The 12,214-nt window shown below is 42.9% G+C and overlaps 1 protein-coding gene across 1 annotated transcript in view; it reads left to right on the forward strand.

Moving 5' to 3' along the window:
- The window catches only part of E4F1 (E4F transcription factor 1), a 483,878-nt gene that overhangs the window by 105,160 nt on the left and 366,504 nt on the right, over positions 1-12,214 (forward strand). Inside the window, exon 5 of the mRNA XM_044075747.1 lies at positions 1,602-1,722. Within this exon, the coding sequence (XP_043931682.1) occupies positions 1,602-1,722 (121 nt within the window). The remainder of the gene's footprint in view (positions 1-1,601; positions 1,723-12,214) is intronic.

The raw sequence follows: 12,214 nt of genomic DNA on the forward strand, positions 1-12,214 counted from the left end.
TTTAATAGTAAATTGGTGAGTAGTACAGTCAGTCAGAAATGCCAGTGTATTAGAGTGTCACAGTTATTACTGCTCAAATGCACGTAATACAGAAACTGCTGTTCTTTTCATTTTAAGTTGGAAAGGCGTTCCTGGTTTGTAACTGAAAAGGGACAGTTTTGCCTAGTGGGCTGCCCCAGGCTGTTAACAAATGCATTACATGTTGTCTTTTGAACACCCTTCACATAGCTGCTAATTAGTACTTTACTATGCTCTGCTTGAAGGTTAATCCCAGCATGTCTCTTATAGTTTAATGGGTTGCCAGATGCACTTTTTAATAATATTGTGTTTCAAGAGAGATGATGTTTATTGTTGCACATGTTTAATCTGTTTTCAGTGTATGCGTTTTTATTTTTGTTTTATTTAGCCAATTGCTGTCAGTGCTTTTGCTGTAAAATTTGAAATAAAAGTTTCAAATTGAATCCAAATCTCTGTGATCATTGTAAAAATAAAAATAAAAAAACAGTATGCACTATAATAAGATAATTGGCTGACTGGTTTAAACAGTGTTTTGTGGTAAATGGAGAGAGACAGCCAAGTAGTGGGATATTGGTATGGCTGAGGGGGGGGGGGTATGGTTCTCCACCCTGCCTAGGGCGTCATTTGACCATAATACGGCTCTGCATTTGTATTAGGGTTGTGTCCTTTTTTTCACAAAATGGTCCCTGTTTGAGTCATTCCACCCTGTGAAAGAGGATGAAGAATTGCTGGTGCCTTAATATTTAGTGCAGTACATATTGTCATAGTGGTACTGTGCGGACTTTGTAACTTTTTTGTTTGTAAGCCAGTGCAGAGAGGATTAAGGTTGTTTTGCTACTTTGTATTTCATCCTTTAGCAGTATGAGGATTGATTTCCCTCATCCTGCATTTGCCTGCCTTCGGTGTGCCTCTGAGTAATTGTCCCAGCCAGGTAGTATATTATGTCCTGATATTTTATGCAAATGTATTATCCAACTTTGATGTAATTGTTGCAAAAAATAAGTGATTCTCTACTTAAAGCATTTGAAACAGCAAGGACAACCAAAGTGGTATAACTATGATGAATGTGGTAGTTTGCACTGACTTCGGGTATAGTTTGTCTCTGTAAATGTTCTTTTTGTTTCATTGTATATTTGCTTCACACAGTGAGTGTATGTAATACTTGATATGGATGCTTTTGGGTGCATCTTGTTAAAAGATGTGGGGTTATCCAAAGGATGGAGTGTGGTATGGGGGTGTCACTTATTTGTCAGTAAATATCATGATACACAGTTAGCAACACTACCTCCCCAGCCTCTCTACCACTAGCTGAACACTGGTTGTCTGGTGAATAATCATGTATTTACTCGTCTACACTACAGAACCAGGCTTTGACTTTAAACCATGTTTGCTACTTAAATGAAGCTAATGAAGTTGTGTGAAAACTTCAGTTTCATTTTTCCCTTTTGAAAGACGCAGTTAAGATACAACTTATCTTCTCATTTAGTTGCAATACTCTTCAAAGTTGTTGATGTTTTTCCTTAATAAAACAGTGCTACCCAGTTTTATTTTATTTAAAACTCTTTTTTTTTCTGTTTTTGTAGGCACATACACTTAGGGTGCATATGATCACACACAGTGACCGAAAAGATTTTGCATGTAAACTCTGTGGAATTGCTTTTCGGACAAAGGGCTCATTGATGCGACACAACCGACGACACACAGGTAACATCATGTAATTTTTTTTAGTCATATTAGTTGTGAGTAACCTGTTGCCTAATAAAAGTTCATGTGAATGATCTCTGCATTATAAAGCCCTGTCACATTAACAGGCTGTCCCTATTTAGTGTACAAAGTATAAAATAAATTCTTGTGCCTACAAGGTATAGGGGTTAATGCCCTAACTGTTGGCTGAATAATCAATCTGAGTTTGAGTAGAGATCTGAACATTTTAGGAACCAGCTGGGGAGGGACATGAGTTACTGGTAGATGTCAGCTTATTCATGTTGGAGGAAAAAAAAAGAAAAGAGTTTGTTAACAGAAACATCCTCTGGGGAAGAATTGGAATTGGAAGTGGGCTTCGTAAGTACAGAGAGACTCAGGAGTTTGACAGCAGAGGCTGCAACTCAGCACCACATGTGTGTGGAAGCATGCACCTCTTCTGGGCATAGTGCTGTGGGTATTACATCGTAGTGCTCTGGTTATTATATCATGCCTGCTAGTTAGTGGAAGGGGTTGTAGATCTAATGTTTCAAAATCCCAGTGGTCTCCAAGGATAACACCTTATGACGTTTACCTTGGTTTCCTTTCTTTGAGTGTGAAGGCACCATTGTATGTTTCCCTTTCTCTCATTTATGGTCTGTACCATGAGGCAAGTGGACTTGTGGGCCAGAGGGAGATGCTGGAACAGAATGCAGCTAATGGTTAGAGCATCCTACTGCTCAAAAAAGAAAATGAACTGAAGACAAGATGTTTGTGTATATGTATCATAATTTGAAACATTTGAGATGTGTGTGTGTGATATTCAAACCTCAGCTGAGATGTTAGCTGTATGTATATGTGTATATAAAAATAGTTTAATTTTGAAGCTATCATTATACTATAATTTAGTTAACTGCAGATCCTTCTTGCTGTTGTATATTTGTTTACACATTCACTGGAAACACCTGTGTCCATAGCAACCATTCTTGGTCTGACTATGTATCTTACTAATTGCTATTTGTTCAGGGCTTAGCAAAGAACAAATAAAACAATAAAGAATCAGGGTGTAGTATAGAAAAACTAGGACCCACATTTGAATGAAGTAGATAATGAAAAAAATGAGATGGACTGGTATAGTGAAAGGAAGATTATAATGAGGAACATGAGGAACTGTGTCTTTTGTTCATGACTGGGTTTTTGTGTGTGTGTGTCTGTGTGTGTGTGTTTTTGTTCAAGGGAGTGTAAGATACAAGCTTTTCATCAAAAGGGTGGAAAACAAGCTTTCTGTTTAAATTTTGCTTAAATTATTTGGGTTGCACTTATAGTGATGTGTGGTGATAATTTTTTGCACTCCTCTACTTTTTATCCCTTTATTTGTTTGCATTTTTTAATTTTGTTCTGGGACTTTAGTCTTGTAGCTTCATTTGTAGTTGTGTGAAGATTGTGTAATGCTGCAACCTTTTAGCATTTTTTGTACATTGTACTACACTTCTAGTTCCATAAGTGTAGATATTCATCGTGTTTCACTTTTGCAGTCATTACATTTGGGTTATCCTGCTGGCAGGCGACCCGCAGTCGGCCCGAGTTCCAAAGTCTTGGTCCGGCGTCTGTTGCTGTCGCTTCTTCTCTGATGTCAGTGCGCCAGGGGTATAAAAGTTGCAACTGACGCCATTTTCTTCAGTCTTTCTTGACGCGCGGTGCCCGAAACAAAAACAGTTCGCAAGTGCCGGTCGGCCTATTCCTGAGATTTTCAAAATTGAGTTTCAGAACCGAAGTCTTCAATAAAGCTAAGTACCCCGTTGGGGAAACTTTTTCTTGCTCCAGACCAATGTCAGTAAAAGTTAATAATTGTATTTCTTGTGGGAAGCAAATACCTCATAAGGACTTTCACTCTTACTGTATTCCTTGCCTAGGCCCTGACCACGACGTTACTAGTTGTCGGTTTTGCGCTAGATTCAATAAACACACTATTAAACGTCTGTTTGATTTTGCTTTACATTACTTTGGCCGAAGGTTTAATTACATGAAGGTTTAATTACATGACACAACACTCCTTATAATATTCTAGTATGTCGAGTGGTAGACCACAAGCATCCTCTCTTGTTCAGCTGGTTAATCTGGGAATCTTAAGACAATGTTACAATTGTCTCATGTACACAGACAACCCTCTCCTCCTTCCTACTAACACATATACTTGTGAGAGATGCAACTATATAGCCAGACTGGAGGCTGAACTCTCTCAACTCAGGACTGGCAAGACCAGACAGGAGGAGATGGTACCCACACCCAAAGCAAAACCAGTCACACATAAAACCACCACTACTACAAACCAAACACATAACAACACAAAGACATACTCGGAGGCTCTTATAAAAAACTTACCAAAACAACAGAGGCCTCCAAAGCAGACACCCAGAAATACACCCCACAAAACGCAACACCTACAACACATACCTCAAGCAACAGGTGTGTCACACAATCACAGCCCCTAAGGCAAAACACTATGCCAGAGACATTAGTAATAGGTGACTCTATAGTCAGACACACCGACTCCACTTACCAGGCTGAATAAGGAGAGGGTAACGGTGAGCTGCCTATCGGGAGCTAGGATCCGCCACATTACACACGCACTCAGGTCACTCCAAAGCAAGTACAAGTATGATTCAGTCATTGTCCATGCGGGTGTGAATGACCTGAGACGCACCTCCCTGGACTACATGAAAAGAGACATTGAGGAGCTCTCCGATTATGTAGCCCAGACTGGTATGACCCTGACCCTGAGCAGCATCCTGCCCTCACCAAGAATGATGCCTCAGTACAAAGACAAAATGATCAGTTTTAACAATTGGCTTAATCACTGGTGTCATTCTAGGGGATCCAATGTCTGTCAGCCTGGGATGACATGCTGGACAAGCCACGTTGTTTCCGCAAGGGATGGCTTGCACCTGTCACCACTGGGCTTCCGGATACTGGCCAAGGCTCTTGCCACCCCATAGTGCCTTTTTAGGCAATGCTCAAAGGACAAATCAACCTCCATAAAAACAAAAATGGAAAAAATTAAGGGTAATGCTGCTCAACGCCAGAAGTCTAAATCTCAAGATGCAGGCACTCAAGCACTTCTCAGTATGGAGAACATCGATGTCTGTGCAGTAACTGAAACCTGGTTCAAGGCTCCTGAGAGCACTCCAGCTACCAGGCTATACCTCATATCATGCGATTCGCCTCAAGTTCCAGGCGAACCACAAAGGAGGGGAGTGTCCATTTTCATAAAGGACACCTACACCTCTCGATTGGTGGCTACCCATGAAGCATCAGAAACCATACAAGTTTTACTCACCATAGGCAAAACTGCCATACAACTGGTCGCATGTTATAGAACACCCTCCCAATCCCAGGAATCCCATCAAGCATTCCTGAAAACACTGGAGGATATGAATGTCACACCAAACACCATCATATTGGGTGACTTCAACTACCCCAACATAGACTGGGCCCACTATTCTAGCCCTAACACCCTAGCCCAAAGATTCCTGGAATTCATAAACTCAAATGCTATGGAGCAACTGGTCACTTCTCCTATGAGGAGAGATAATATACTTGACCTGATTATCACAAACATGGGGTCCAAATGCTCCACACCGGATATAAACCCCTCACTAGTAAAATCTGATCATAAACTGATCACGTTGGATGTACATATCCCACCCCCACCCCCAGAACAAAAGACTACAGTGAAAAACTTTTCAAAAGCTGACTTTGCGCTCCTTAAGTCAGAAATGATATCCTTTAAGCCTACTGGGTTAATGGAAACCACATCCCAAAATGCTGAATCCTTCACAAAAGCCTTCTACAGACATCTCCAAGAATGCATGGATCAAGCAATCCCAACTAAAACCAAGACCCTCTCCACCAAGGGAAAACGCCCGGTTTGGTGGACCCCGGCTATAAACAAACTGTACAACAAAAGAAGGAAGTTACTGCAGGACAAAGCCAAATCCCACAAGGGAAAGGCTTCCCTGATCAGTACAAGTAAAAAACTACGTTCTCTCATAAAAACATCTAAAGCAAACTTTGAGAAAAAGATTGCCAAGGATACCAAAGACAATCACAAGGCCTTCTTCAATTATGTCAGAACCTTGGGAGGAAATTCTCAGATATGCTCTGAGTTAGTACACAATGACAAAAAATTCACTGACCCTACTGACATTGCCAATATTCTGGCAGATAGGTTCAGTGCAAATTTCTCCCCTCCCTCACCCCCTAAAGATGAAGTAATTATCCCTGCTGAATGTAACCTACTGTCATCACAGACATACAGGTGAAATCAGCACTCAACAAGGCAAAAAACACAGCATCTATGGGACCCGATGGTATCCCCGGTTGCGTGTTACGTGAACTCCAAGATGAACTAAACCAGCCCCTAAGAACGCTATTCAGTCTTAGCCTCACTACAGGATATGTACCTGAACACTGGCGCACAGCAACAGTGGTCCCACTCCACAAAGGGGGAAATTCTACTGACCCTGGTAACTACCGCCCCATAAGTTTGACCAGCCTGGTCTGTAAGGCTATGGAAAGAATCATCATGGAACTCATAAATGGCGACATTGGGGATCTGCAGACCCTTGATCCCACCCAGTTCGGTTTTGTAAAAGGCAGATCCTGCCTCTTAAACCTGGTTGACTTCTTCGAGACAGTCACTAGTGCCATCGACGAGGGCAAGGCTGTCCACACTGCCTACTTGGACTTGGCTAAGGCCTTTGACACGATACCACACTCTGGCATCATTGACAAGCTCAGCAGCCTAAATGTAAATCCATATGTCACAAGATGGGTAGCAAACTGGCTAAAATAGAGAACCCAGAAGGTTAAAATTGCTGGAGGCGTGTCAGAGTCAAAACGAGTCACAGTGGTGTCCCACAGGGCTCAGTCTTGGGTCCACTCTTATTCGGCATTTACTTCTCAGATGTGAAAGCAAATATGGGAGGATTATGGCTGACAAAGTTTGCAGATGACTGCAAACTGGGTGCCATAGTTGATTCACCTGCTGACACACACATCCTACAGAAAGGTCTCACTGAAACGGACAACTGGTGCCGGAATCATGGCCTCAAACTTAACGCCAAAAAATGTATAGTCATCCCCTTTGGGAAAAACAATGTACCCACAAATTATCACGTAGACAATAACCCACTGAATACGGAAGAAGTAATCAGAGACCTGGGGACTCAAGTCGATAGTGACCTCTCCTTTGACAACCATGTTGCCAAAGTGGTCAGAACGACATTCTACCTTGCCCATCTCATCATGAAGGGATTCTCATCCAGATCAAAGGAGGTCATTGTACCTCTATATTCCTCCCTTGTCAGGCCCATGATTGAATATAATGCTCCATTTGGGATGTATCTCACCCGGCACATGCAACAACTGGAAAGACCCCAGAAGTACCTCACCAAGAGGATCATAGGTCTCAAACATGTGCCTTATCCAGCTAGATTAAAGAAACTCCAGCTCTATTCAGTAGCATACCGCCTGCTCAGAGGTGATTTGTGCCTAACATATAGGGCCATGTCCAACCAGGAATTGATGGACATGCTCCATCTCAAAAATCCAAATCCACCAGAACCACGCTGAGCTAAAGATTTCAACCTCTGCACAAATATGAATAGGACATGCTGGAGGGATAGATTCATAACACAGAGGTTACCCATACTCTGGAACAAAATCCCAGTTCATGTGAGACAGAGCCCTTCATTGGCACTGTTCAAGAAAAATCTCGATGCATGGATGGGAGATCGCAAGTTTACCCCGGGAGTCACCTCAGTGTCACTACTAGACAGAGGTATAGTTTACTAAATAATGGGGTCCCACAAGTGTCACTACTAGAGAGGCGCAACTATATAGTATGGGGTGGCGTAAGCCACATCACTGTTGGCTAGGCTTATAAATGCCCCCGGGCAGATAGCCTAGTACACTACTATGAAACTATGAAACTATGATGCTGTCGGAACAACCAACGACCGGAATTTACAAAAAAAGCAAAGACAAAGAAAAGGACAGGCATCCGAGGTCCAAAACTGATGACGAAGCCTCTTCTAGGCCAGTCGCCGGTTCGCCAGTTCTCAGTGAGGCACTTTCGCAGCCCCTGACACCCGCTACCTCAGAGCCACAGGCCGTAAACGACAGCCACGTGGAGACACTGAGGCCTGTGGAAACTCAAGGTATTGGGCCTATGGAAACTATGCCCTCAGATGGGTCCAGAGCCGCTGAGCAGGCATCGGCTTCTGAGGGTGTTTTCAGACCTTCACAGCTTACAATTAAGGCTACTACAACAGCAAAGGCAAAGTCAAAAACACCATTAAAGACAAGGAAACAAGTACAGTATTCTCCAGAACAGTCATCCATGCCAAAGAAACAGATGCTTAAAATGGCCGAAGTCCTTATTACTTTAATCAGGGGTTCCCATCCCCCTCCTGACAAAAGGCCAAGGCAAGACACTGATTATGATTCCTCTGATCTGGTTTCCATTTCCTCTGATTCCTCATCTGATCAGGGATATTCTCTCCCTCCCTATGAGGATTCTGATGCAGAACAGTCCATACCTTCAGCCTCACCGCCTGAGGATTATTCTTTTGGGGAAACCCTGCACACCATGAGGGATCATTTCCATTGGGAGAGCCAGGATTATTCAGAATCCAAGAAAAGGCTCAGAGATTTCCTTTTATTGCCCCAGCACAGGCCCTTGGCTATCCCCCCCCCCCCCGTGCTTGATATTGTTGATGTTTTCTCTGAATCCAGTCTGTCTCCTGATTCTTTACCCCCTGCACCAGTCAAGCCAGGCAGGTACTACAGGGTCCCTGACTCTCATAAATTTCTTTACAAAAACCCCGCTGCAGACCCAGAAACAATTTCCCATGGTCCTAAAGGGGTTAAGGCTTCCACTGCCAAAAATCCTGTCCCCTCAGATAGGGATTCCAGAGCTCTGGACAGATGGGGGAAAAAAGTTTGCACTTCTGCTACTTTAGCTGTAAGAGCTTTAAACTGTCAGTTTCACATGCTTAAATATCAACAGTACCTCATGTCATTGTTAAAGCAGAAAATGGTTACAAATACAGAAAGTCCTGACAGTAAGGAGATGTAGGATTTATTGCATGCTGTTGAACAAGTGGGAAAGCATACTCTGCAATGTGGTTTTGATTCATTAGAGGCTTCTTGTAGAGCCACAGTAACAGGCTGTGTTATTCGTAGACATGCTTGGTTGAAAGAACAAAGTTTACCTGACCATGTTAAAGTAAAATTATTGGATGCTCCATTGCAGCATGATACTTTGTTTGGTGTTAAGGCAGAAGAGGTGTTAAACAAAATGGAGGATAAAGCAAAGTCAATGTAGACAGTGAAAGATTTCTTACAGGTTCTACCACATAGATTTAGCAGAAACTGGCCTTCAAAAAAATGGTCCTTTCCAGTATCAGACAGGCCACAAAGAGGCAGATACAGATGCCCAAGAGGCAGATCTCAGCCCCAAGGCTCCTACAGACCTAAGCAATGGGGTACTACAGCCCCCAAATGAGGGGAAGATAAATCACAACCTTACAGGAAACAGTCACAATGACTTCCCTCTGCAAATGCCAAGCACTTATCTGTTGACAGCTCCCCTAGGGGAAAGCTAGCATTTTTCTCACAAAATTGGCACATGATCACCCAAGATCAATGGGTGCTGAGCATTGTTTCTCAGGGTTACAGGTTCCACTTCCACACGCTTCCAAAACCAAAAGGTATGCCAGACCTGCCACAAAATCAATGGGCAGAGGCAGAAAATCAAACTGCTGCTCTTATGGACATGAGAGCTATTCAAAAAGTTCCACAGCAAGAACAGGGACAATGATTTTACTCAGGACTTTTCTTAGTACCCAGAAAGGACAAAGCCTGGAGACCAATACTGGACCTGTCAATCCTAAATACTTTCCTGGATGTTCCAAAATTCAAAATGTTAACACTACAACAACTTCTGCCCATGCTGGGCAAGTAGGCTTGGCTAGTTACTTTGGACCACAAAGAGGCATGCCTGCATGTCCCAATCAGACAATCTTGCAGAAGATACCTCAGATTCATAGCAGGCTCAGTGCATTACCAATTCTCTGCACTGCCGTTTGGCTTATCTACAGGGTCTTCACAAAATGCCTGGCACCAGTAATTGCATTTTGCAGACAAAAAGGAATACAAATATATCCCTACTTGGACGACTGCCTTATTCAAGCAGAGAGTAAGGACATACTTCTAAAGCACCTGACATTTGTAAAAAGACTGCTAATTTGCCTAGGGTACACAGTAAACGAAAAGAAATCAAAACTAGTGCCCTCTCAAGAGATAATATTCCTGGGTGCAAGCTTAAATATAACTACCCAGATGGCTTATCTCACGCCAGACAAACAAAGGCAACTGGCTCATTACTGTCAAGTGATGGCAACAAAAGCTCAGCTCCCTGCAAGAAAAATTTTGCAGGCCCTGGGTTTCATGGCATCCTGCATTCTACTAATTCCATATGCAAAACTGCATATGAGGAAACTACAGTGGTATCTAAAAAGTGTTTGGACTCAGCACTGTCACAGCTTGGAGACAGTCATACCTATAATTCCCTGCCTACAACAAGAGTTTTGATGGTGGTCCCAGGCCTGTCACCACAACAAGGGACAGCCTTTCACCTTACCCACAGCCAGGCAGACAATAACAACGGATGCATCGGAATATGCCTTGGGAGCACATATGGCAGGAAAATGTATTCAGGGCACGTGGCCCAAGGAACAAATGCATCTTCACATCAATCAAAAAGAGATGCTAGCTGTACAGAATGCCCTCACAGCCTTCAAGGACCTAATACATCCAGGACAACTATTAATAAAGACGGACAATACCACAGTTATGTGGTACATAAACAAGCAAGGGGGCACACATTTATACCCCCTATGCAGACAAGCCATGACTTTGTTGAACACAGCCCTGACTTATCAAGTACATCTGCAAGCACAATTCCTGCCAGGAACAAAAAATACACTGGCAGACGAACTAAGCAGAAATCTCATGGATCCTCACAAATGGAAGCTAAATCCACAAGTGTTCAGCATGATAACAAAGAAATGGGGATGCCCAGACATAGATCTTTTTGCCTCCCCTCACAATTACCAAATACAGAAATTTTGCACAAGAACTTATTACTCTCAAGCATGGAAAGTGGATGCTCTATCATTCAGCTGGAAAGGACTAACAGTCTATGCGTTCCCTCCCATGCCTCTTCTCACCAAGGTGTTACTAAAAGTCAGACAAGAGAAGCCAAAAATGATCCTGATTGCTCCAGACTGGCCACGCCAGCATTGGTACCCAATCCTAAAGAGTTTGTCCCAAGGTCCACCTTGGCCTCTGCCTCAAATACCTCCTCTTCTAACACAACAAAACAATCAGATTCTGCACAGTCAACTCAGAACCTTAAACCTGGCAGCATGGCAGATAATGCTGCCACTCAGACTGCACCTCTCTCTAAACCCGTTATGGATGTAATTTTAGAAGCCAGGAGGCCCAGCACTAGGAAATCTTATGCAGAAAAATGGAAGAGATTCTGTGCTTGGAACCAGACACAAGGGCTCGAACCACTTGTCCCTAATATACCTCAGATTTTGCAGTACCTAACTGAGATGTTGGACAAAGGGCTATCTTTCTCATCTATTAAAATCCATGCCTCTGCCATTTCAGCTCATTACAATATGGATCCTCCTATTTTTTCACATCCTCTACTACGACAGTACCTCAGAGGGGCAAAAAATATAAGACCCCCAAGGAGAGCACCAGTACCTACTTGGAACTTCAATTTTGTTTTGGAAAAACTCACACTGCCTCCTTTTGAACCAGCCAGCACAACTGATCTAAAATTTCTGTCCTGGAAAACTGCTCTGCTCCTAGCAATAACTTCAGCAAGAAGAGTCTCAGAGTTACAGGCATTGATGGCTGTGGAACCTTTCCTCATTTTTCATCAAGACAGGGTTTCTCTTAGGACAAACCCAACATTCATGCCAAAAGTGGTCTCTAATGTGGCCTTAAACCAAACCATTCATTTACCTACTTTTTACCCAAATCCCCAGAATAAAGGGGAGAGACTTCTGCACGCTTTGGATATACACAGGCAGCTATGATTCTACTTGGACAAAACAAAAGCTTTCAGAAAAACTGAGCAACTTGTTTGTAGCATATGCTGCAGGATCACAAGGAAAGCCTATTACAAAGCAGACAATCTCCAAATGGATAGGACACTGCATACGCTTCTGTTATGCTCGGCATGGCAAATCAGTAACTAAGAGCATTAGGCCTCATTCTACCAGAGCAGCAGCCACTTCAGCAGCCTTCCTCAGAGGAGTACCAACCAAAGATATTTTAGAAGCTGCAACCTGGAGCTCAGTGCACACTTTCACCAAGCACTACCACTTACCTCTCTACTCCAAATCCAGAGCAGGTTTTGCCACTGCAGTTC

This window comes from Protopterus annectens, chromosome 6.part1, assembly GCF_019279795.1.
Source record: "Protopterus annectens isolate FY-2018-M chromosome 6.part1, PAN1.0, whole genome shotgun sequence".
Taxonomy (NCBI): Eukaryota; Metazoa; Chordata; order Ceratodontiformes; family Protopteridae; genus Protopterus; species Protopterus annectens.